At 43.1% G+C, this 27,651-nt stretch overlaps 1 protein-coding gene across 1 annotated transcript in view; it reads left to right on the top strand.

Moving 5' to 3' along the window:
• The window catches only part of DNAAF11 (dynein axonemal assembly factor 11), a 1,372,540-nt gene that overhangs the window by 1,017,538 nt on the left and 327,351 nt on the right, over window positions 1–27,651 (top strand). The window contains exon 8 of the mRNA XM_044067052.1: window positions 12,142–12,207. Coding sequence (XP_043922987.1) covers window positions 12,142–12,207 — 66 coding nt within the window. The remainder of the gene's footprint in view (window positions 1–12,141; window positions 12,208–27,651) is intronic.

The following is a 27,651-nucleotide window of genomic DNA, read 5'->3' as shown; positions in this document are numbered from 1 at the left end:
TCCTTTCAAAGGCATGCCGGACGTTCCTCCTCAGCAAAGAATAGAGGCTCACAAACAAATTTCTCTGCTGCTCCAAATAGGGGCCATACAACCGGTCCCTCTGCCAGAAGTGGGCCTAGGATTTTATTCTCGCCTGTTCCTAGTACCAAAGAAGGGGAACACGTGGAGACCAATTTTGGATTTATCTATTCTCAACACTTATCTGGACATTCCCAAGTTCAAAATGTTGACGTTACAACAGCTTTTTCCTCTGCTGGGCAAAGATCACTGGATGGTGACTCTGGATCTCAAGGAGGCTTACCTTCATGTTCCTATCAGGCTAAGTTGCAGGAAGTATCTATGTTTTCGGGCTGGGACTTCTCATTATCAGTTCTCTGCATTGCCCTTTGGCTTATCTACTGCGCCCAGAGTGTTCACGAAGGTTCTGGCTCCAGTGATAGCTTTCTTCAGGCTAAGAGGAATACAGATCTATCCTTATTTGGACGATTGCCTGATTCTGGCCGAAGGATAGGACGAACTTCTTCATCATTTACAGTATGTGATAGCAGTGCTAAGATGCCTGGGGTATTCTGTGAACGAAATAAAGTCCAGTCTAGTACCCTCTCAGGACATGTGCTTTCTGGGTGTGAGACTGAATACAGCATCCCAGATGGCCATTTTGACCCCGGACAAAGAAAAGAATCTTTCTCTTTACTTCCATCAATTGTCTCATCAGTCCAGGCTGACTGCAAGGACAGTCCTTCAAGCCTTGGGGTTCATGGCATCTTGTATTCTGGTGCTTCCCAATGCCAAACTGCATATGAGGAAGCTACAATGGTATCTCAAAAATGTATGGACACAGCACTGCCAAGATATGGACACTGTCATTCAGATAATACCTTGCATTCAAAAGGAATTTTTGTGGTGGGCTCAGGAATGTCACCTAAACAAGGGACTCTCTGTGACCCGGCCAGAGGCGAGTCAGATTCCAACGACAGATGCCTCAGACAAAGCTTGGGGAGCTCATCTAAATGGAAAGTGGATACAAGACACGTGGCCTGCCAGACTTCTACATCTACATATCAACTTGAAGGAGATGTTAGCAGTCCAATTTGCATTAATAGCTTTCAAGGATTTACTTCTTCCAGGGCAGGTGTTGATTCTAACAGACAACACAACTGTCATGTGGTACATCAACAAGCAAGGGGAACACATTCTTATCCTCTGTGCAGACAAGCAATGATTTTGTGGGAGACTGCTCTCAGTTTACAGCTAAATCTTCAGGCAAGGTTTCTGCCGGGAGCACAGAACTCCTTAGCAGATGTGTTGAGCAGACAAATTATGGATCCCCACGAGTGGAAATTGGATCCTCATGTATTTCAGAAATTGACAGTGTCATGGGGAACTCCAGACATAGATCTGTTCGCTTCTCCACTAAACTACCAGCTGCCAACGTTTTGCACAAAAAGGTTTCATCCCACAGCTTGGAAAGTGGATGCTCTTTCATTCAATTGGAGCAATCTTCATGTGTATGCCTTTCCACCTCTGCCTCTCCTCCCAAAGGTACTTCTGAAGGCCAGACAGGACAAGCCAAAGATGATTTTAATAGCTCCAGATTGGCCTCGACAGCACTGGTACCCACTACTGAGAAGTCTGGTACGGGAGCCTCCATGGCCTTTACCTTCGATTCCACACCTGCTGTCTCAGGAGAACAGTCATTTACTCAATGTCAAACTTCACTCTCTTCACCTAACAGCCTGGCATATTCTGTTTTAAACCCTGGAGGGTCTCAGCTTCCACAGCAAGTTTTGAATGTTATTTTGGAGGCCAGAAGGCCTAGTACAAGGAAAGTGTACACAGATAAATGGAAGAGATTTTTATTTTGGAGTGCAGCAAAAGCATTTGATGTTTCTAAGCCTAATTTAAGTGTGGCTCTTCAATATCTTACTGAGTTACTGGACAAAGGTTTGTCCTTCTCTTCTATTAAGATTCATGCTGCAGCAATTTCTGCTCACTATGACTGTGACCCACCATTGTTTTCTCATCCTTTGTTTAAGCAATTCCTTAGAGGGGCAAAGAATATAAGACCCCCACGGAGAGCTCCTACTCCTGCTTGGGATCTCAATTTTGTGTTGGAGAAACTCACTCTACAACCTTTTGAGCCTGCAGCTACTGCTGAGTTGAAATATTTATCATGGAAGACTGCTTTTTTGTTAGCCATTACCTCTGCGAGAAGGGTTTCTGAATTACAGGCCCTTATGGCAGTTGAGCCTTTCTTAATTTTCCATAAGGATAGGGTATCTTTGCGTACTAATCCTTCCTTTATGCCTAAAGTGGTTTCTAGTGTGGCTTTAAACCAAACTATTCATTTGCCTACTTTTTATGCAAACCCCCAAAATAAAGGGGAAAAGATTTTGCACACTTTGGATATACACAGGCAGTTGCGATATTATTTGAGCAGAACTAAAGGGTTCAGGCAGTCTCAGCAGTTATTTGTTTCTTTTGCTTTGAGTTCTCAGGGCAAGCCTGTGTCAAAACAAACTATTTCTAAGTGGATTGGGTCTTGTATTGCTTTCTGTTATTCCCATCATGGTAAGGAGATTCCAGCTGGGATTAGGCCTCATTCCACTAGGGCTACTGCCACTTCTACAGCCTTTTTGAGGGGGGTGGCAACTAAAGATATTTTGGAGGCAGCTACTTGGAGTTCAGTGCATACTTTCTCTAAGCATTATCACCTTCCATTTTACTCTAAATCGAGGGCTGGTTTTGCCACTGCAGTTTTACAGGGCATTTTGGCAGCTCCTACTGCTTTATAGTTTTGCCATCCTCCCTTATCTCTGCTTTGGGATTCTACCCAAGTGTAAGGACTGCAGCAATGTGAGATGAAGAACATAGTACAGTTTTGTACCTACCATAAATGTAGATGTTCGAAGATCCACATTGCTGCAGTCCAATTTACCCTCCCTCCTTCCCCTCTGTAGTTAGAGGCGGTTGTGTGGTTTGGGATGTACATATTGTGAATATTGTATATATTGTGCATATGGTTTGTACACGGGTGGTTGGTTGTTTTTTGTTGTCTTTTGGTTTTGACCTTTCTGTTTAGGGTCTTCTGACATCTGGGGCAAGAAAAGACTGAGGATATGACGTCGGTCATGCGCATTTGTACCCTGACGTCCTGATGTCAGTCTTAAGCGCCTTGACCGACGTCAGCCTAATACTTTGATATTCGGGCCGACCGAGCACAGCGGACTACCCAAGTGTAAGGACTGCAGCAATGTGGATCTTCGAACATCTACATTTATGGTAGGTACAAAACTGTACTTTTCTTCCTTGAATTTTCATTTCTCTTCTTTGCCCTTTGGCCTCTCTACTGCCCCAAGGGTATTCATCAAATGCCTTGCTTCTGTTATTGCTTTTTGCAGGATGAGAGGGGTTCAGATTTTTCCTTATTTAGGTTACCTGCTAATTCAGGCTTCATCCCCCAAGGTTCTGCTTCAGGACCTCCAGATTACAATGTCCCTGTTAGTCTGATGTTCATCATAAACTTTCAAATATCCGTCATGGTTCCTTCTCAGGATCATGTTTTTCTTGGTTGCAGGATCCAGACCATTCCCATGCTGGCATCCCTGCCTCTCTCTCGCTCTCTGATTGTCTTTTGCCAGTCTCTTCTTCATCTGAACTTCAGTCACAGCCAAGGATTTTATCAGGATTCTTGGGTTCATGGCTTCCATTATTTGTATGCTGCCTCTGGCCAGGCTCCATATTGGAAAATTTTAGTGGTACCTGAAATCAGTCTGGCTTCAACACTGTCATCCCCTGGATTTCCTAGTTCACTTCCTTCTCTGCCTCAAGGGCAAGCATCAGTGGTGGATTCTTCAGCTTTCTCTCAACCCAAGGCTTCCTTTCCAACCCCCAATCCCATCTCAAGAGCTCTTTTCGGATGTCTCAGACAGGAAGTGGGCAGCTTAATTTGGTTTTCTTAAGGTCCAAAGTCTTTGGCCTCATCATCAGAGGTCAGATCCCATCAACATCAAGGAGATGAGAGCTCTTCTTCTTTTGGCTCTTCAGGCTCTTCATTCCCTCTTTTTTTTCCAGACCCCTCAAAATTTTCACAGACAATACCACAGTGATGTGGTAAGTCAACAGCCAAGGGGAGGGCATGATCCTACCTTCTTTGCAGGCTCGCTCTTTTCAGTTCTGGGATCTAGCTGTTCAGTAGAAAGTGACTATTCAGGCTGTCTGTATTCCTTCAGGGCACAATATTGTGGCAGACTTTGTCCAGGTCGAGTACACAGGTTCAATAATGGATGCTTCACAGAGATGTGTTTCTGGACATTGTCCATCATAGGTAGGTACTAGGCTATCGGCCCTAGGGGCCTATACAAGCCTAGCCAAAAAGGCACCCTGGCTTTTGCCACCCAAGAAAATTATTTTCCTGTGCCCCTGTCGAGGAGAGCCACAGAGGTAATCCCCAGGGTGAATTTCCTATTTCCCATACAATCATCAAGATTTTTTTGAAGAGTGCTAATGAGGAGCTTTGTTTGATATAGATAAGTAGTTTATTCCAGAGTATGGGAAGTCTCTGGGAAAGGAATCTATCCCTCCAGCATGTTCTGTTTATTGTGGTGACAAGGTTTAGGTCCCTAGAAAGTGTAGCTCGGGGGGGATTGGGATTTCTTTAAGTGGAGCATGTCCAACAGCTCTGGGTTTGACATAGCTTTGTATGTTAGGCAGAACGCCTCTGAGTAGGCGATATGCGACTGAGTAAAGCTGAAGTTTTTTGAGACGGTCTGTGTAGGGCATCTGTTTGAGGCCAGTAATCCTCTTGGTGAGTTATTTCTGCAGCCTTTCCAGTTGTTGTAGATGTCTTGTGAGGTAAATACCAAAAGGGGTGTTGTACTTTATAATGGGTCTAATGAGTGATGAGTAGAGAGGAGCAATGACCTCTTTTTTCCTGGATGAGAAACCTTTTGTGATGAAGTATGCTATGTAGAAGGATTTCCTGACTACTGTGGTGATGTGATTATCAAAGGAGAGACTACTGTCCACCTGTGTCCCAAGGTCTCTTATCACACGTTCAGTGTTAAGTAGACTACCACCTATGTGGTAGCTTATAGGTACAGAGTTTTTACCAAAAGGGATGACGATGCACTTTTTGGCATTGAGCTTGTTAGCCTGTACTTCAGAAAAATAGATACCAAACAGGAGAGGACCCAGGACTGAACCCTGTGGTACTCCACTTGTCACTGGTCTGAAGTCGGATTTGGAGTCTGCTACTTTCACAGTGTGGGCTGTGTCAGAGAGCTAGTTGGCAACCCCATCTTGTGACATAGGGATTTATACCTAGTTTAGTGAGTTTATCTATAATTCCAGAGGGGGGTTGGTGTCAAAAGCCTTGACGATATCTAGATAGGCTGTGTGAACCACCTTACCCTCGTCTACAGCTTTCGTGACTGCTTCAAAGAAGTCAATCGGGTTTAGGAGACATGATCTGCCTTTTACAAACCCGAACTGGGTGGAGTCCAGAATTTGGAGATTACCAATGTCTTTGTTTATAAGTTCCATGATGATACGTTCCGTGGCCTTGCAGACCAGGCTCATTAGGCTAATGGTGTGGTAGTTCCCGGGGTCCATGGTGGCTCCCCCTTTATGGAGTGGGATAACCGTCGCTGTGCGCCATTCAGTGGGCACAAAGCTTGAGGTGAGGCTATGATTGAACATGGTGCTTAGGTTGGGTGCCAGTTCATTCTGTAGTTCATGTAGAATGCAGCCTGGGATGTTGTCAGGTCCCATGGATGCTGTGTTCTTGGCTTTGGAGAATGTAGTTTTTACCTGTGCAGTCGTGATTACAGGAACTTTGCATTCTTCTGGTATAGAGATGTGCCCTTTAGGGGGTGAGGGGAGGGGTATGGTTAGCACTGAACCTATCTCAGTTGGTTCTGTATATTTAGTGCCACTGTGCTGTAATTCAGAGCAGATCTGAGTGTTGCCATTGAGATTCCTGACATAGCTATAGAACGCTTTATGGTTGTCTTTAGAATCAGTGGTGATTTTGTTTTCATAACTAGCTTTGGAGGATTTTATGAGGGATCTCAGCTTCTTACTGAGGCTGACCAGGGAGTTCTTCCAGTCATGGGATTTTACTCTTTTTTGCAACAGCTTCTTTCTTCTGTTGTAGAGTTTGTTTATGGCATGGGACCACCAGATTGGCTTTCTTTTTTTGGAGGATAGCATCTTGGTTTTGTTAGGGATAGGACGATCCATGCACTCGTGTAAGTACTTATAAAGTGCATTTGTGTAGGATTCAGCAGTCGTACCTCTATTGTCCATCTGCATGGGTGTTGTGAAGTTTGCCACTCCTGTCTTAAGAAGCGTGAAGTTGGCTTTGGAGAAAGTTTTCCGTGGTTTCCCCTAATGGGGTTTGGGGGCGGGATGTGGATGTCTAGGCTGATTACCTTGTGGTTTGATCTGACCAACGAGGAATTGACCTCTGGTGTTAAACACCGGTCACCCATGTTGGTAATGACCAGGTCTAGGATATTGCTGCACCTGGTGGGGGTGTAGATAAGTTGATCCAAGGCATTGGAATTTATGAATTCCAGAAATCGTTGAGCAAAAGAGTTGGTACATGAGTAGTTTTCCCAGTTAATGGTGGAGTTGTTGAAATCACCCATTATTAGGGTGTTGGATTGTACCCTAATATTTTCCAGTGTATCAAGAAATGAGGAGTGGGAATCCTGGGGCATGGTGGTGGATCTGTAGCAAGTTGCAATTTGGATTGCGGTCTTGCCCAGAGTTAGTTGCACTTGGATAATCTCGGATGCAACTAGCCTGGAGGTATGGATATCCTTAATGAATATAGACACTCCTCCAGCTTTAGTGTTTTGATCCAGGTTATGTGGCCGAAAGGTGTGGTATGAATTATAGCCTGGTAATGCAGAGGTGCTCTCTGGAGTCTTGAACCAGGTCTCTGTCACTGCACTGATGCCGATGTTCTCCATTTTAAGGAGTGCCTCGAGTGAATGCATTTTGATGTTTAGACTTCTAGTATTGAGTAGCATTACTCTCAGATTTTGCTTGCTTGTACCTGTTATGGTGGTGAATTTGTCATTTGAACCTTGCCTAAAAAAGGCACTATAGGGGTGGCAAGAGCCTTAGCCAGTATCCGGAATCCCAAGGGTGACAGGTGAAGGCCATCTCTGGCAAAGCATCGTAGTCTGTCGATCATGTCATCCCAGGCAGACGGATACTGGATCCTCTTAGAATGACACCAGAAGCTTAGCCAGTTGTTGAAGTCAATCATTTTGTCCTTGTACTGTGGTATCATTCTGGGTGATGGCAGGATGCTACTCAGGGCTAGGGTCATACCTGCCTGGGCTACAAGATTGGAGAGCTCCTCCGTGTCTCTTTTCATGTGGTCCAGGGAGGTACATCTCAGGTCATTCACACCAACATGGACAGTGATGGAGTCATGTTTGTACTTGTTGTGGAGTGACCTGAGTGCGTGCTTTATGTGGTGGATCCTGGCACTCGACAGGCAGCTGACAGTAACTTTCTCCTTGTTTAGCCTGGTGAGTGGAACATCAGTGTGCCTGACTATAGAGTCACCTATGACTAGAGTGTTGGGTACATTGTTATGCCTTATGGGCTGTGGTTGAGAGGCACACTGAGTTTGTGGGCTATGTATCATTTGGGTTGTGTTGGGGGGGGTAGAGGTTGCATGCGTTTCTGCTTTGGAGGTATCTGCTGCTTGAGCTGATTTTTATTGAGAGCCTCCGTAAATGTAGGTGTGTGTTTTGTGTTGCTATGTGTACGTTTTGGTGGTGTAGGTTTTGAGGGACTATGTGATGAGTGTGGTGTGGTGCAAATGTTTACCTTCTCCTCTTGACTGTCTAGTCCAGTCTTGGGTGAAGAGAGCTTTGCTTCCAGTTTGACTATATAAGTGCAACTCTCACAGGTTTTACTATTGGGTGGTAGGAGGAGAGGGTTGTCTGTGTACATAAGGCAATTGCTGCATTGCCCCAAGATGCCCAGATTCATCAGGTAGACAGGAGAAAACACAGGGAGCTGACCCTTAGACATGCCTGGATAGGTGCTTATTTATTAAGTACTAAAAACTGTTTTCCTCTAGACAAGTGAGGAAAGTTGAGTGCTGTAGTAATTTATAGCTTATTTAGTGCTTACAATGAGTTCTGAACAAGTGCTGAGCTCAAAGAAACTGATTTGAGTGCTAAAACTAAAAATACTGGCTAGTTCTAAGGGAAAATTTGAAGAGCAGACTTTAGGGGCCAGGAATAGTTTAACCCTAGCTAAGCAGCGATGCATAAAGTGTATTTTTTTTTTATATAAAAGTAGCAAATGAGCAAACTGATTTAAACAAATTAACCAATAAAAAGCTGAAAACTGAGCCCTGTTCCAGCAGTCCAAAGATCAGACAAGTTCTAACTGCACACTCCTGCCACTAGGGTGCAGGAGAACCTTCTCCAAAAAAAAGATGGTCTGGATTAGTGCTCAAATTATACAAACAAAGCTAGATTCAGCAGGTCTGAATTTAGTCTGTACTACAGCAAACAAGGCGTACCAATTTCAGAAAGAAACAGTTCAAGTAAGCAGGCACAATAAGCCTTTAACCAGAAACTCCCAGCTCAGAAGGGCAGAATCTACCCTCTCCTCCCACAAGAGTGCAGACCACACCTTCTTAATGTAAAATAACTGGCCTGAAGCCCAAGTACTTAAACCAGAACTAATACACTCTTAGAATAACAGAACACTAATCCTTCAATCAGCAACTCCCAACTTAGAAGTTGGGGTATTCCTCCGGGTAAATCTGTTTGCTTCCCGTCTGAACAGACAACCTCCTTTCTTCTGTATCAGAGTCCCAAGTCCTCTGTCTTGGAAGGTGGATGCCCTATCATTTCCTTGGAAAGGAGTGTTTCTCTATGCCTTCCCTCCCATTCTCTGATTCCAAGAGTCCTGCACAAGATCAGGCAAGACTCCATAGACTCCATCAAAATCTTGCTGGTGACTCCCTTTTGACCCAAGCAGCATTGATTCCCACTTCCTTTTTTAATGTGGCCAGAGTCAATCACCACAAGTTAACTCACCGGGTGGATCTTCTCACACAAGACAAAGGTTCTGTTATCCATACTCACTTGTCCACTCTTCAGCTGATGCTGTAGGTGATAAGGCTGTGATGCCTTTTAGGCTCTTGTTTTCTGAGGACATGCTTCAGGCCCTGCAGAAGGCCAGGAAACCCACTATAAGGAAATCATATTTGTCCAAATGGAAGAGATGTTCTGTCTGATGCCTCTCTCATAACTAGAATCCCTGTTCAGTGGGGATTACTCTAGTTCTGTCTTATTTGTGTATCTGTTCCATGCTGGGTTGGCATATTCAGCAGCTAAAGCTCACCTTTCAGCAGTTTATGCTTGTCTGCCCCTAACTCCTCCTTTGACCTCTAGGTTTAAGGTCAAACAATTTCTTAACAACATCCTTTATATTAGGCCCCTCAGGAAGCCTATTCCACCTTCCTGGGACCTCAGTTTTTTTCTTGAGAAATTAACTCAGGCTCCCTTTGAGCCTGCTGCTTCAGCTTCCTTGCAGCATTGTATTTGAAAGACTGCTCTTTTGGTCCTTACTTCAGCTAAGAGAGTATCTGAGCTTCAGGTTCTTATGGCTGTTCCTCTCTTTTTGGTTTTCCACAGGATCAGGGTGTCTCTTCATACTAATCCTTCTTTTGTGACCAAGATGGTCAATGAGTTGTATATTAATCAGTCTATTAATTTGTCCTCCTTTTTTCTTCTCTGCAGTCTGCTAGGGAGAAGATTATTCACACCTTGGATTTGCATAGGCAGCTCAGATATTATTTGGACAAGACGAAGGTTATTCACAAATCTGAATAACTTTGTCTCATTTGATCCCAGGTCTTTGGGTCTGGCAGTTTCTAAACACGCCATCTCTTCCTGGATTTCCAAGGCCATTTCTTTTTGTTTTTCATTTCATGGTAAACGTCTTTCCTCTTCTGTAAAGGCTTATTCTACCTAAGCTGTTGCTTCTTCTGGTGCTTTTTGCAAAGGACTGGATACCAGTTCCATCCCTGAGGCTGGTACCTGGACTTCTGTCCCTACCTTCACTAAACATTACAAGTTAGATGTTTCCAGAGCAAGAGATGGCTTTGCCTTGGCTATCCTGCATGGGTTTCTAGAAGGCTCTTCAATGCCCTCTTCCTCCCAGGTTTACTCTTGAGCTTTTGTACTCTCCCTTATGTAAGGAATACTGCAACAATGATATAGAATAACATAGTACAGTTATGTAAAATCTTACCATAACATTAGATGTCCTTCTGTTCACTGTTGCAGTATTCACTCCCTCCCTTCTACCCTTTAGCTGTACTCTATTCTTCTTGCATTCCTGCCAGGGAATTATTTTCTTTTTCCTCCTCCTGGATGCACATGTACCCCTCCTGGGGCTTTTCATTTCTGAGGTGTGTATGTCCATACATCACCTTTATGCCCTACACCTTGCACAAGGGAGCATATGTGTGACATATGGCATTTATAAACTCTATAGGCTTTGGTTTACTGTCCGGATGTTGGACTATCCTTGGCAAGAAATTGCTTACTTAACGAATACTGCAACAGTGAAGAGGGCATCTACTGTTATGGTAAGAATTTGCACAACTGTACTTCTCTGTACATACATTTACAAAGCCTTACAAACTGGATTCCTTTTCTAGGTCCAGGACAGACTTTGCTAGGACCATTCTCCAGGGGCTTCTGGATTCATATCCTCCCCATTGGATAGATTTTGATAAGCAACCCATATAGTCTAAAGGCTGTTGCAGCATTGAGAATGGTGAACATGGTAGAGGCATGTAAGTTGCACTTGCCTATAACAATAGATTTCAAATTCCTCTCTGCTGCAGTAGTTGCACCCACCCTCCATCCCCCTTCCTGTCCATATAGTTTACTTGTACAGATATAACATTTTCAATAGTACTTATTATTATTGTAATTCAGTGTGAGTATGCTCTTGCTTAACTTATGAGCAAGAAAGTCCTGAAGAGTGCTTGAATCTGACTGCTGATTTCCCTACACTGGGCAGACCGGTCAGCAGTCAAAGCGAAGGCGTAGTACAGAATCTGAGCTTTTGGAAGCTGGTTGGTTGTTTTATCCTGGGCAGGACACAACCCATATAGCCTGAAGGTGTGGAATTTGAACATCTGTTTTTACAGGCAGGTGCAACTTAAATAACTTTGCTTTTTTAAGATTAAAAAAGGGGCTGTATTGGATAACAGACTATATGCCTTTAAATGCCAGTGAATTAGTTAGTGATTAGTGTGTCATCTGGCACATAAAAGTTCCAGAAAATTCAGATCCAGTATGGATCTATCTGATAGATCATGCTTCCTGTGTGTGTTATTTATTAAGCCTCCTGGCATGGCACACAGCTACCTAAATATGTAGCCGCATATGTCTTGCCTCTGTACTTTGGAATAATATGTTGTCTATTCTACATAAGGTTTTCTCTTTGCTTGGAGAAATTTAATGGTTATGTTGATAATATATAGTCAGAGTTGTTATACTAGCTGTAATGGTTCCATTTTTGGAGGAAAAAGGGTACTGGTTAGGATTCTACCAAACCGTTTTGATTTACTGTTCTCTACTGTCTTCTTAGGGAAGAGTTACTGTTTTGAGTAGGTATACTTGCCATAACAGTAGGTCTTCAGGGAGAGGTCATTGTAACAGTAAAGTTGTTCTCACTCCATCTTGCTACATTTAGGATGTATAATTTTATTGTAATGTTTCATTAAGCTGTGATATGGCAGTATGGTTATTTTTAACAGGAATGGGTACTAATATCAGAAAATTTTTATGAAGGTTAGTAGGAGCTTAAAGAATTGAGAGAACTCTCAGCATCCAAACTTGTATGTGGGCGTTTCTCATCTATTCAAGGTTCTGTGCAACATTAATGGGGAGGTCCCAATCCATCTTTTTTCATGTTTAGTTATGATAAAACTGTTACTAATACACAAAGCATCTCTTATTATCAATGACAGACTTGCGCTGAATTATATTAACTTTTATGATGCAGCCATATCAGTTGTGACTGAATGCTTGTAATTCAAAAACAGACTCATAACATAGTTAATTTTTCTTGCAGATTGGATTTCATATTAAAAGATGAAGAACATAACAACCAGTTCATCCTTGATCTTGCAGTTTACAGGTAGCTTCATTAACTGCTGTTCTTAATTTGATATACACATATGTCTGTGCAGATATGTATGTACTTATTTACTGAAAGGGTGAAAATTCAAAGCCACTAGACTGGCTTCCCTTAATGTTGCATTATCAGCTAAATCATATTTACTTTAGAAACTCATGCTTTACATGTTTTTTTATTGCATTTGGAATGTGCATGTGTGCACTGCCATACTTGTGATTGAGAATGCATTTTAGTGCAAAATCTGCATTTGTACATGCCAGAGTGCGAGTGTGCATACATGTGTGAACTCAAACCCATGTATTGATATGTATATTTATATCTACACTTATATTTGTAGAGAGAGGAGGATAAGATTTGTGGAATAATGCACATGGCTATATGACAAATATTTTCACGAAGTGCAGTTTGATCTTGTGAATAGTTTTGAAGGTCAACTACATGATATGAAGCATTATTGACATTTTTATGCTGTGTTAATATATTTTTTATTTTTGTAATGATGTGTAGGTAAAACTGCAACAATACCCTATTTGTGAAAAAAGTGTAAAATATGTAACTTTTTGTTTTTTGTGTTGATTAGCTTTTGTATTATTACGCATTATTGTCTTATTTTAATCTGGATTTGTTCACAATTGTTTAAAAACTGAGAAAATGTATATTTTTATTTTTGTCTTATATTTATGTTTGTATATATAACAATTTTAGATCATAATATCCATTTAAATGGGTATCTCTCAAATTTGGTCATATTTCTTTGTAAAAAATCATATTAATCACTTTCCCCATTTAAAAATACTTCAAAAGTACAAATGAGAGATACACTATTCAGTTTAATGTGTTGAATTTTTATGATGACTGATGTAGTGCCTGTACACATTTTTTTCCTTTTATTAGTTGTAAATTTATTTATATTTGAACAAAATGTTTCAGTTTTGTTCTGTCAGAAGAGTTGGGAGTATAATTTTTTCAGAAGTTCTTCTGAGATTAAACTAATCAGAATCTTGACAGGTCAGTGGACGTTAAACAGAAACTGGCTGGTTTACCAGAGAGTAATTAACCAAGCGGTATTCCTGTGGTGATTAATTTTTGAGCAGTTATGTGACTACGTATAAGTAATAATCTGATGCTGTTAATCTCTGTTCATTCCTTACAGATGGGTTATCGGTTCCGTCCTCGGAACTGAGCCAGGCTTATACCAAGCTCGCATCAGCCAAAAACTCTCAAGCCAAGATCCTACCCATGGTGCTCTGCTCCCCTGTTACCTCAGATCTCGTTTGCCGTGTTGCTGTACAGCCGTGTCAAGCCTTTTCTCTCAGCTAAGTGTTCAGTTTTTTGAAGTTCTTCTATTATTAGTGTTAAGAAAGTTTTCAGTTCTTCACTATCTGTATCCTCCTACCCTATCACAACTTTGAGATTCTCTCCCTATAGTATTTTCCTTTTTCTTACCTTTGAGGTAATTCTCCATTACCATCGTTGGTGATTCTTCTTCTTCTCCCTTTTTTACTCTTCTGGGTAGTTTCTTTACCTTTTAGTAGTGTTGTAGTTTCTCCCTTGATATCGCAATGTCAGATAAGAAAAGTAGTGTTGGTTTCAAACAATGTACAGCATGTGGCCATAAGTTACTGCTTTTTGATGGCCATGATTTGTGTATTTATTGCCTGAATATTTCCCACCTTTCAGTGGACCCTCCGTATGGGATTTATAGAAATTTTTCAACTAGGAATCTGAACGAAAGGAAGAATAAACTTATTCTAAAAGGCCTCCTTAAAACTCCTTTCTGTGAGGCTATCTCTGGGTCGGAGGGCTCACCCCCTCCTCCTAAACCCCATAAGAGGTGTTCTTCTTCCTCCTCAAGGTCACTCACTTCTTCTCCCTCTGGAGATCACAAGGAGTCGACTCACAAAAAGGTAAACATTTCGGGCCCGGCACTGCCGTCTGTGGTCCTTTCGGCCCCAGCACCGACACCGCCCCAGTTTATTCTCACTCCAACTATGTCTACTTCCATCGGCACCGGAGTTCCCGGTGAAGACACTTACGGCTCTGACAGTTTTGTTGCAGCCTTTTTCGGCACTGCAGACCCTCTTGGCACCATCTCTACAGGTACAGTCTCCTTCAGCACCATTGGTGCAGACTCCTTCAGCTCCTTCCTTGCTGATGCAGTCAACTTCCAGAATACTGCCCTCTACGGTGCAGATGCCTTCGGCGCGACCTACTTGGTGCAGCCATTTGCATCATTACCGGTGCAGACATCTTCTTCAACGGCACAGTTTTATTTGGTGCAGACATTTGCCACACCTCCCTTCATGGTGCAGACACCTTTGGCGCCTATGGCACCACCTTGGTCGGCACAGATACCCTTGGCACCATCATCATTGGTGCAGATACCCTCAGTTCTGGGCTCTGCACCACACGACCTCGCAAAAACTAAGTACTCTCCCTCCTTGGATCTTTTTGTGGGAAGTCAATGCAGCCCCTTTTTAGACAGGCCAGAATCTCCATCAGGTCTCTCTATAAGGTCGACCAGGAGCCTGTCAGAACAGGATGTGTTGCAGCTTGTCAACCAGTTGCTTGTGGCCAAGGGACTCTCTCACCCATCTAAAGCAGAGCTCCCTCTTGCAGATGCCCATATTTCTCCACAGACTCCTACTTGCACTTCTTCTTCAACTTCCAGGGAAGCATCGAAGCCCCTTCTTCTGACAACAGCTTCCCTTCCTTCGACACCAACAGTGGACCTCACTTTGGAGCCGGAGTCGTCCTTGTGGCCCTCAGTGCACTGGACACTGGGCCCTTCTCAGGCTAGCGGCTGTGACGTGGGGTTAGGCATTCTTGGTTCAATGCCAATTTTTTCTATGGCACTGTCCAGGAATCTTCCTCCCCTCATGCTCCACAGTCCTCTTGAGACTCCTGGTCTGGGGGTCGGCTCGTCAGAGCGGGGTGTGACCCTGGTTCCGAGGTTGTCATGCTCTGTTCCAGGCTCCCATCCCTCTTCAGGCGGTCTGGTCTTCCAGGCCATCGAGAGGGCACTTGCCTCTGCTGGCAAAACATCCCTGTTGGAGTCCTTGCCCCCCTCTGTGCCACAACTTTCACAAGCCACAACTATCGGACCCTGGGCACAAGGGCCTCAGGTTTCTCCCCCTCAGGAGATCCCCTCCTTGCAATCTTCCCCAGAGCTCCCCACTGAGGAAGTTCCTTGCAAGGCTTCATGCAAGAGGAAGCACATGGACTCCACTGAGGAGTCTCTAACCAAAGATATGGACTTTGATGACTGGGAAGGGTCCCCACGGTCATCTTCTGATGTGTCCTTTGGTGACATCCTTGAGATACTTAGAGGGGCGACTGGAAGTCCTCCAACCCTTCCTCAGAAGAATCCGTATTCCTGCAGGCCTCTCCTGCCCGGCCCCCTACTTCCTGGGTTACCCCACCAGCTGATGAGCTTATCCAGCTCATCGTCCAGCGTGCATGGAAGGCTCCTGACACTTTGGAAGCTGTACCTCAGAGGTCTGACAAAATTTTATCTCCCCCTGCTGAACATCCTCATTGGTCCAAAAGTCTTCCATTAGATGCCATGGTGGTGGCGGCTGCTGCAACCAAAAAAGACTTGGCAGAAGAGAGCCAGACTGTCCATCTGCCCAACAAGGAGTCACCAGCGATATAGACTCAGAAAGCATGTGCTTGCTTCATCAACCTTCGCAGTAAGGTCCTTGAACTACTTGCCACACTTTACGGGGCTCCAGAGGGATCTTATCAACCAGCTCTCTGAGGCCTTGGCAAGAGCTGTTTCTAATGAGGTGCATGACAATGTAGCCTCTCAGATAGTGACCCTGGAATCGATATCCAATTCTTCCATGCGCCTCATTTCACACACAACAGAAGTAGCGGCTAGAGCAGCAGGCGCAGGCATAGTCATGAGACGTCATGCCTGGAGGTGCCTTTGCAGAATCCTTTAAGGCTTCCTTTATGAATGTCCCCATTGAGGCCACTTCATTGTTTGGCCCAAAGTTTAAAGATACGCTGGCAAGGTGCGAACAAGATGGTAAGACCCTGTCTACCGTTGGTGTACGACACTCCACCCCTCAACAATTCTACTCCAGAAATTAGAGGAGTGGGAAGATGTGTCACAGAAAATCACAGGGCTCTTTCTGTGATGCACATGCCGAGTTCTCCCCTAAGGGCAGAGGGGGAAACTCTAATGGGGTTCAGGCGCCTAGGCAGTGTGACATTTCCCTGTGGTACAATTGACTGGGGACACATGGCTGAAGTGACAGTCAGCTGCAGAGAAATATGGCTGTTTGCAAATTCCCTGTGGGCAAAGAGAAGCACATACTGCCATGCTCACAGCTTTAATAACCAAATGCATGGAGGCAGAAGAAGTAATGAGTGTTGTGCTCAGTGTAGAGTACATACTTATGTAACTACAACATGTAGAAGTGTGCTACAGTATGGAAGAACTCCTGCAGGCGACTGTAGTCACATTTATGCTCCAGTATGCATTTTTTGTAATGTTCCCTAGAGAATGTAAAGGCGGTAATGGTCCACACACACACCATTTATAAAGGTACTGCCCATTGTGCACTGCATTTGTACTGCCACTGACATGCCCTCTGGCCAGCCTGCTGCTGATGCCTGCCATAATGCCTGCTGTCTCATATTCCCTTGAGAACCATGGACATTGTTTTCCCCCTGTGATTTTGATTCTTGAAGTTGTGGGCATGGCAACACATTCTTCTCTTTGCCCACAAGGAATTTGCAAACAGCCATATTTCTCTTCAGCTGACTGTCACTTCAGCCATGTGTCCCCAGTCAAATGTACCACAGGGAAATGTCTCGCTGCCTAGGTGCCTGAATCCAACTCTAATGGAAGAAACCCCTTTTGGGACAGGGGAGGTCCACGAAACTGGGCTTCCAGAGATTCTTTCTCTGGGCAACTCTACCAGCGCTCCTGAAGCGTTGCCCAACTGCTCACCTCTGGAAGTGGTCGGGGTCATTTTTCCTTGTACCCAACTGCCTGGTGAACCATAATCACCAATTCTTTGGTACAAAGGATAATATCCAGAGGCTATCGTATCCCCTTCCATCTCTGTCCCCACTTCACCCAGAATTTTACCTGACGTCCCACCCACTCAAAGAGAAGCAGCAGCAGAATAAATCCGAAAGCTGCTACAAAAAAAAAGAGTCATCCAAACGGTCCACCCAGACCATATAGGATCCGGTTTTTACTCAAGATTCTTTTTTAGTGCCAAAAACGAAAGGAGACTAGAGACCAATTCTGGATCTCAGCACACTAAACAAATTTGTAAAAACAGAGAAATTCCCGGATGGTCATGGTTCAGTCTGTCCTTCCTCTTTTGGAAGAAGACGATTGGATGTGCTCTATAGATCTTCAAGATGCGTATTACCATATAAAAGTGGACAAGCGCTCAAGAAGATACCTCCACTTCCCCATAGGAGCCAGCCACTACCAATTATGAGCACTGCCCTTTGGTCTCTCTACAGCCCCCAGAGTGTTCACCAAATGCATGGCAGTGGTTATCACTCACCTGCGACTTTAAGGATTCCAGGCATTTACATATCTAGGCGACTGGCTCCTTACCACCCCCACCAAGCGTCTCCTGGAAGAAGCCCTAGATTACACACTGATCACAGCTCAACACCTGGGAATCACTATAAACTGGGAGAAGTCCAACACGACTCTGACACAATTTTTAGAATTCATTGGAGTTCTGTTGGACATGAGGAATTGCACAGCATCTCTTCTGGATCACAGACTTCAAAGAATAAGACAACAGGTTCAGCCGCTAATCTGTCGCCACAAGTTTTCTGCCCATTCCGTACTCTAACTCTTGGGGTCGATGGCAGCCTCTATCACCATTGGTACTCTGGCCAGGTTCCACATGAGACTTCTTCAGTGGCTACTTCTCACTCAGTGGTATCCTCTACAACATCCTCTGTCTTTTCAAATAAGTGTAACTCAGAGATGCAAGCAAGTTTGCTCTGGTGGACATCTCAAAACCCCCAACAATGGTCTCGCCCCTTCAGCCCCCATCAGCCAAAAGCCACGGTAACCACGGATGCCTCCTTGATGGGGTGTGGGGGGGGGCTATGTCAGGGAACCTTGGCCCAAGGCACCAGGTTGGAGACAGAGGCTCATTTGCATATAAATGTCCTGGAACTGAGGGCGGTGCTATTCCACTCGATCCTTCGGTCAGGAATTATTGCAATCCAGTCAGACAACATATCAGTAGTCTGGTACATCAACAAGCAAGGGGGCACCAGATCCTACCCATTATGCTGAGAGGCTTTGAGAATATGGCAATGGGCTATAGCTTCCGACTGCTTTCTAATTGCAGTGCACATTCCTGGGAGCTCCAATGTGATAGCGGACAAATTGAGCAGGTGCATTCTATAATCTCACAAGTGGTCCCTCAATCCTGTGATAGTGGTAAAAATTTTCAGCCGCTGGGGCCAGCCTTACTGTGATCTATTCACCTCCCCAATCAACTACAAGTGCAGCAGCTACTTTGCCCTGATCCCCCCACGAGGACAATCACTGAGAGATGCTCTAGTCGACGCTTGGCCCTCTGGTCTGCTTTATGCCTACCCTCCTCTACCCCTCATTCCCCAATTTTTGAAAAAAGCACGGCAGTTGAGGAGCAAAGTGATCCTCATTGCTCCATATTAGCCTCGACAAGTTTGGTTCCCCTTCCTGTGCTCTCACCTGCTAGATCGACCATGGATCCTCAATCCAACTCTGACATTGATCTCCCATCCGCAGGGTCTGACCCACCCCAATCTAACAGACCTAAAGCTGACAGCTTGGTTTCTCCACTTCCATTTATTGCCAGGCAGGATAACCTCTCCTCCCCGGTAGCACAATATTCTTATTGCATCTTATAAGTCATCCACCAGGCTAACCTATCTCAGGAAATGGTTTACATTATGGGCAGCGAACAAACAATTGGACCCCTTGTCAGCCCCAGTTTCAGTGGTATTAGATTACTTATCAGATCTTTTTCAATCTGGGGTATCAGCCTCTACTATTCGTGTTCATTTAGCTGCCATTTCTAATTTCCACATTGGCTTCCTGGACTCTTCACTCATGTCACACAGACTCTGTAAGACTTTCTTGAAGGGCATTTTTTCACCTAATACCTCCCTTTAGAGAACCAGTACAACCTTGGGACTTGATTTGGTTCTATAAGCCCTAACAGCACCCCCCTTTGAACCTGCATCTTCATGTGATTTAAAATACTTTTCTTGGTAAACTTTATTTCTGGTTGCTATCATATCGGCCAGGCATCTGTCAGAACTTCAAGCCTTATGTATCAAATGTCCTTACCTTATTTTCCAAAGTCTAACTGAGAACTAATTCTTCCTTTTTTCCAAAAGTGATGTCAGAGCGGTCTATCAACCAGTCTGTTGAACTCCCAGTATTTTTTTCCTAACCACTCTAACAAGGGAGAATATTGCCTGCACTCCCTAGATGTTCACAGGCAAATCTGTTTTTATTTGGACAGAACAAAATCTACCCGTAAATCGGACCAACTAATTTTGGCTTTTTCTAGACCAAGACTAGGTCGTCCTGTTTCTAAAGTTACACTACCATCATGGTTGAGAAATTGCATTACCTTCATCTACAACAAGAACAACATCACCTTGCCACACAAAGTGAAAGCCCATTCTACAAGGTCTATGGCAACTTCAGCAGCTTTCCATGCTAGGGCTTCTCTTAGTGATGTTTGTTCAGCTGCGACTTGGGCCAAACCCCATACTTTTATCCTTAATTACAAATTGGATTTGGTCTCCAGAGGAAGAGCTTCTTTTGGTTACATGGTGCTCAGGAATGTTCTTTCATGAGGGCCACCCAGGGATACAGGTAGCTAGGGACTCTGTCTCATCAGTAAGGAGTGAACAAAGATTAACATCATCAGATAAAGAAGTTATGTCTTGCCATAATGTTCCATCTGTGTTGTTGATCTTCGTTCATTCATTACTCCCCACCCTCCGTCCACCTCCAGAGGTTCCTGATGGATTTCATATGGTCCTGCTTCCATTCTTGTAGGTCTGTTATGACCAGAGGTAGCCTCTACATTTGTCTATCAACTTGCCGACTCAATTTGAGGTAACAGGGAGCAGAGCATGGTAGGTAGGATTTTGGCTCGAGAGCGTTTGGCTGACGTGAGCTTGGTATAAGGCCGGCTCGGTTTTGAGGATGGAACCGATAACCCATCAGTAATGAATGAACGAAGATCAACAACACAGATAGAACGTTATGGTAAGACATAACTTCTTTTTGTAGTGAAAATAAGTGAAATATTATATAGTTTTTGATGGCCCTAGGTTTGCAAAATATTCATGGTAATGCATCTACGCTGGTGTTACATAACCTTATATATATATATATATATATATATATATATATATATATATATATATATATATATAGATGTGTGTGTGTGTTTTTTTTGTTTTTTTTTACATTGTCCAGCATTAAAATCGTTAGACCAGCTAAATTATCCCTGTTTGTACCAGTTATTGTACAGAGAGCACTACTACATTCTCAAATGGCCTTCCTAACAGGGATTTCTTATTTGAGATCTCCATAACTCACTTGAACTTATTGGTTAAGGCTATTTTCTCCCTAGCTGAGTTGCCAGTCACAGTGCAGTAAAACAGATTTCAGTTGAAAAGCACATTTTTACTAGATTTGCTGCTGTCAGCAGGTTTTAAGAGTTATAGTTTTGATGTCTGGGCCACCTTATGTGGTATCCCAAGGCAAGTGTTTTGAATGACAAATCTTTCTTCATATTGACCTGTATTAATTTCACATCATAATCAGATTGTTCAACTAGTAATCTTCTGTAGTCTTTCTGGAAAAAGAAACAGCATAATGAATGGCTGTATATCCACAAAGAACTCCTATACTATAATGAAGAGTAAGCTTAATGAAGTTGGAAAGGTTTGATATTTTTCTCAGTCATTCAGGAAAATGGAACAGCGCCCATCAGTCAGTAAGCAGTATTTTTCTAAATGCTTGAGTCACTCCATTGCCTTTATTATGACCGCTACAATGGGAACTAAAGAGTATAGTTTGTCTGTGACAGTGTGGTTTATAGATACTTCACTGTGAAATATTCATGTTTCTTCAGCCTATATATTATATATGATTTTGCTTATTTCTTTCTTTGTCTATATTAAATAACTTGGACTTCCTGTCAAAACTTTGTATATGGATTTTTTGTCTTTCCAAAATGTGTTTTCACTCTGTATCAAAGCACCTTTTTATTTAATTACAACATTCAGTCTTCTTGGGTACACACCTGCCATCAATTAAAGAGACTCTGATTAACCCCAAATAAAGTTCAGCTGTTCTAGAAGGATTTTTCTGACATTTACTCAGTTGCCTCCTAAAGCAAAAGCCATGGTTTGCAGAGAGCTTCCAAAGCACCAAAGGGATCTCATTGTTGAAAGGTATCATTCAGGAAAAGGGTACAAAAAAAATTCCACAGAATTAGATATACCATGGAACACAGTGAAGACAGTCATCAAAAAGTGGAGAAAATATGGGACAATAGCGATGTTGCAAAGAACTGGATGTCCCTCCAAAATTGATGAAAAGACAAGATGAAAACTGGTCAGGGAGGCTACCAAGAGACCTATAGCAACACTGAAGGAGCTGCAGGAATTTCTGGCAGGTACTGGTTGTATACTACATGTGACAACAATCTCCCATATTCTCCATATGTCTTGGCTATAGGGCAGGGTTGCAAGATAGAAGCCTTTTCTTGCACAGAAAAACATCCAGGCCTGGATAAAATTTGCAGAACAATACATCAAGTCTCCCAAAAGCATGTGGGAAAATGTGTTATGGTCTGATGAGACCAAGATTGAACTTTTTGGCCACAATTCCAGAAGGTATGTTTGGTGCAAAAACAACACTTCCCGTGACCAAAAGAACACCATCACCACAGTGAAGCATGCTGGTAGCAGTATCATGCTTTGGGGTTGCTTTTCTTCAGCTGGAACTGGGGCTTTAGTCAAAGTGGAAGGAATTATGAACAGTTCCAAATACCAGTCACTTTTGGCCCAAAACCTTCAGGCGTCTGCTAGAAAGCTGAAGATAAAGAGGAATTTCACCTTTCAACACGACAATGACCGCAAGCATACATCCAAATCAACAAAAGAATGGCTTCACAAGAAAATTAAAGTTTTGGAATGGCCCAGCCAGAGCCCAGATCTAAATGTAATAGAAAATCTGTGGGGTGACCTGAAGAGGGCTGTGCACAAGAGATGCCCTCGCAATCTGAAAGATTTGGAAGAGTGAGCAAATATTGTCAAGTCAACATATGCCATGCTGATAGACTCCTACCCAAGAAGACTGAATGCTGTAATTAAATCAAAAGATGCTTCAACAAAGTATTAGTTTAAGGATGTGCACACTTATGCAACTAGCTTATTGTATGTTTTTTTATTTTTTATATTTTTTCCCCTAGCAGATTTGTTGTTTTTCAATTGAATTGTACAGGTTATAGGTCACATTAAAGGCGGGAAAAGTTTTGAAATTATTTATTGTAGTCTTATTTTTTATATCACAAAAACCTGTCATTTTAACAGGGGTGTGTAAACTTTTTATATCCACTGTATATATTTGTTTCCTGTCTAGGAATGCTGTATCTAGCCTTGGCTTTGTGGGGACATATTTGATATAAAAAAGTACTGCTTATGCAACTTTTTTATTGAATTATCAGCCTTTTTATGTGGGGCATTGTTTTTACATGGCAGAGGCATTGTCTCTATGTATAGTGCTTTTGTTGAGACTGAAAGCTTACCTGACATTTATTTTGTCAGTATAGTTCTTACTATTATAAAGTACTGACTGGATTTTATGCTAGGGGTCTGCATTTTTTGAATATGTACTGCTTCTGCCTACACTGTGACAACTTACCCACCATTATTTTATGTTGGACTGTTTTTAATATTAAGGCTCTTGTTGGTCTACCATTTCTCTCTTATTGGTAATGTTCTGGTAGTGCGTACGATGTGGCAACCTACCTGCTGTTTACACATCTTAGACTAGTTTTACTTCTGAAGAGTTTTGACATGGTTTAGTGTTCTGCAGGTGCATTTATAAAGCATGTACTGCTTGTGTACTGATCTATGAACCTATGAACTTACCTGTCAGACAAATATTTCACAACTAAAGGGCTCTAACATTATTTCATGTATGGCTTGAGACATACATTATTCTATGTACAGCTCCATGTATGTAGCTGTACATAAAATAATGTATGGCTCAAACATTTATGGGGCATATAGTGCTTAAGAGAGAACTTACTTGCCATTTCTTCTGTCAACCTAATTTTATTTATATGGGTTGTTAATAAAACTTTAATGTATGGCTTGTAAATTTATAGTGTGTGTGTGCCTTGAGTGCATACATGGTGACAACTTACCTCCCATTATACCTATTTGGCAAACATTTTACAACTAAAGGATTTTGACATGATTTAATGCATTGATCATATATTTATATATGGGGTATGTACTGTTTGTGTTCTCTCAGTCGGTAGCATAGCAATGGTGGGGTGAATGGGGCACGTTCTCGGGTACAGGGTGTTAGAAGGTCCAATCCTGAAGTGCCATTCCTGCATTCTTCTTTCTGTACCAGTATTTCTGAAGTCTTTTATTTTCCCATTCCTCTAGTGAAGAGCTGTGGAAGAGGGGTGTGCCTAGGAGAAGCTTCAGACTGCCATGAGCAATCTATCAGAGCTGCATATTCTTTTGCTTTTCCAATGATGAATTATGGCAGGGTAGATTTAGGATCTTTGCCTGGAAGTATTTAGATAGGTATTTTTATACCCCAAGTAGACTCCAAAGAATTTTTCCTCAGGTGGATAGAAAATGTTGCAGGTGTGACGGGCAAGAACGAGGTAGCTGGGAACATATTTTTGGGAGTGTGATGAGCTGTCAGTCTTTAGGGATTTCCTGCAGACTGCTTTGTCAGAGATGCTGGGAGGACAGATTGTACCGACTGGGAGATGATTTTTTTGAATTATGTTACAGAATCGGAATTGCTAAGACAAAGTAAAGCCTTGCTGAGACTAATTATGGTGGCTGCCAAAAAAGCAATTACTGGAAAATGGAAATCAAAATCTAAACCAACTTTACTAGAAGTAGTGAATATAGTAACACAGATAAAATAACTAGAATTGGGATTTTTAGAAAAAGGAAGGAGAAAACTACATTGGAAAAAAATGGGAATTGTGGGCACAATATATGCAGAGCAGGAACGAGGTGTAAGAGGCAGGATTTGAATGAGCCATATAATGCTTAACTGGCAGTGACTGGATGGTTTATAAGTGATGTATAATTTTTGCAAATACAGTTGTTTCAATGGTGTCTGTGATATAAACTGTTTGCAACTAAAGTGGTATCATTTTGTATGTTTTTCATTTATATAAATATAAGATTGCCTTTGTCATATGTGAAAATGTAATAAAGATGTTTGGAAAAAAAAAGTTGTGGCAGGTAGGGGGCATATGTCTAGGAGGGAGTCTGTGCTCCTAACTGCCATGAGCAGTCTACTGGAGATGCGCTTTTTGCTCTTCCAAGGAAGAGCTGTAACAGAGAAGGGTCATGTATCTGGGGAGGGGGTGAAGGGTGCTCCAGACTGCTGTATGCAGTCTATCCAAGCTGAAGTTTTTTTTTTCCCCCTCTTCCACCAGCAGCAGGGGGCAGGGTGTGTCTGGGAGTGGGCATTTTCTCCAGACTGCCTTAAGCTGTCTGTCAGAGCTGCTCTTTTTTGTGTCTTCTATTTGAGCTAGGAGATGAAGCAATAGTTCAGGGACCTGCCCAAGGCTTTGGTTGAGCCAGCTATGCCTCTGCTCTCAATTACAACTTAACTGCCATTTTTTTTTCCGTGAGTGTCCCTGCAATGTATTTCTGTCAGGCTAAGTTTAATCCCAGAGGGCAGGATTTTAATATTCTGTTTGTGCATTACAGTGTTTAGGAACTGTATCTTTAGGGGTAAGAGTGAGTATGCTGCTTGTGCAGACATTAGACAACATACTTACTGATGCGCCAGAGATCCTAAATGCACCAGACATAACCTTCTCGATCTCAGCAGTGATACATACCCTACTCTTACTCGTTCAACTTCTGCAGTTCTTGAGAAGAAAACGTTAATTATCTTGGAGCCCTTGCTGTCTAAGGAGGCTAAATCTATGCCTCAACCGATAGTGGGTGTACCTACAGTGGCCATTTGTTATTCCTCAGACCACTCACTCACTTTTCTGGTTTCCTGTGGTGTAATTCTTCAGACCACCATGAACTGGGTGTCAGTTATGTTCTTTTCAGCTGTGTCCAAGTCCAGATATGGGAGAACTGTCTTTAGTGGGACACTGAGTTTCTAGGGGATGCTACTGGATGCATCCAAGAAAGAGTCCTTGTGAAGAGGCTCGTATTAATCTTTTAGTTGGTCAAACATGATACCTATTAAAGTTTTTATAGATGAATCTGACTTGAGTGTCAAGTCTTCTTGGAGGGTATTTATGTCTTGGGGGATGCCAAAGAGGTGCGGCCCCAGCACTGAGCCCAGAGACACTTTTCTAGTGACCAACCTTTATTATGAAGGCAGACTTCCCTTTTTTAAATTCTTGGGTTCTCTCTGTGAGCCAGCTTGTAATCCACTGAGTGACATAGAGGATTTATACCCAATTTATTAAGCTTGCCTACAGTACCCAGGTAGGGTATTGTCATATGCCTTGGCCAGGTCTGGGACTTCTTGGTTCCAAAGAAGGCAGTAGCCATAGCAGAGCTTGTTAGCCTGAATTCCTTACCCTCAAGAAGTAGTTTGGATTGCCATGATACATTTTGTCCTTCCTTGTTTGATAGAGGGAGAATGGATGTTCTCTTTGGACCTCCAAGACTCCTATCTCCATATCAAGATCATAAGATCATAGGATGTTACTAGGCTATTGGCCCTGAGGCCCTTACAAGCCTAGCCAAGAATTTAGCCCATGTTCCAACAAGTCAGCACCCTATGCCACTGTCCAGCAGGGACATAGGTGGAATTCCATGGGTGTATTTTCTGTTCCCCATCCAGTTATCCAGGTTGTGCTTAAAAAGGTTTAATGAGGTACTCTGTTTACGTGGAGAGGGAGTCTATCCCACATAAGGGGGAGTCTCTGGAACACAAATCTGTTCCGCCAGCAAGTCCTGTTGATGTCACAGACCAAGTTAAGGTCTTGCTTGTGGGTTACATGAGTGGAGCCTGACTTGCGGATATGCAGCAGTCCCATCAGGGCGAGGTCTGAGATTGCTTTGTATGCCAGACAGAGATCACCTCTGAGGAGTCTGTAGGAGACTGAATAGAGGGACAGGTCTTTTAGCCTATCTGTGTAGGGTAGATGTTTGAGGCCCTGGATTCTCCAGGTGAGGAGTCTCTGTGGTCTCTCCACCTGCTGTATGTGCTTTGTGAGGTACATGCCAAAAGGGGTATTGTATTTAATAATTGGTCTTATAAAGGAAGAATACAGGGATGTTATGACCATCTTGTCCATGGATGAGATACCGTTACTAATGAGGTGGGCCATGTAGAAAGCTTTCCATAGAACGGATGCAATGTGGTGGTCAAAAGTCAGTTTGCTATCAACCTGGGTTCCCAAGTCCCTCATGACTGATTGCATGCTTAGTGCCTTATTATCAGTGTGATAATTTGTGGGGACGTCATTCTCCCCAAAAGGGATGATGATGTATTTTTTGGCATTTAGTTTGAGGCCGTGTTTCTGGCACCAGTCATTTGTTTGGGTGAGACCCTCTTGGAAGATGTTCACATCACTAGGAGAATTGATGACAGCACCCAGCTTGCAGTCATCTGCAAACTTGGTCGGCCATACCCCACTAGATTTGGCCTGCACCTCTGAGAAGTATATCCCAAACAGCAGAGGTCCCAAGATCGATACCTAGTGTACACACTGCTTGTTACGGGTCTCCTACTTGAGGTGGCTTCCCCTGTTTTGACTAGGTGGGTTCTATCAGTAAGCCAATTTGCTACCCATCTAGTAACATATGGAGTGATGCCTCGTTGAGAGAGTGTATCTATTATACGTGAGTGGGGAATAGTATCGAAGGCCTTGGGCAGGTCAAGGTAGGCGGTGTTCACCGTCTTCCCCTCGTCTATGGCCTTGGTGACTGTCTCAAAGAAGTCGACCTCCCCTTAACAAAACCAGATTGTGTGGGATCAAGTGTCTGGAGGTTGCCATTGTCCTTGTTAATGAGGTCCATGATAATCTGCTCCATAGTGTTGCAGATCAGGCTAGTTAGGCTGATGGGTCTATAATTTCCTGGATCAGTGGACGCACCACCTTTGTGCAAAGGGATGACAGTAGCTGTCCTCCACTCAGATGGGATGAAGTCAGTACTCAGGCTTTGGTTGAATAGGGTGCC

This window comes from Protopterus annectens, chromosome 3.part1 (assembly GCF_019279795.1).
Source record: "Protopterus annectens isolate FY-2018-M chromosome 3.part1, PAN1.0, whole genome shotgun sequence".
NCBI classification, from domain to species: Eukaryota; Metazoa; Chordata; order Ceratodontiformes; family Protopteridae; genus Protopterus; species Protopterus annectens.
Note: the sequence above shows the minus strand (reverse complement) of the source record. Positions and strands in the feature narration are given on the sequence as shown.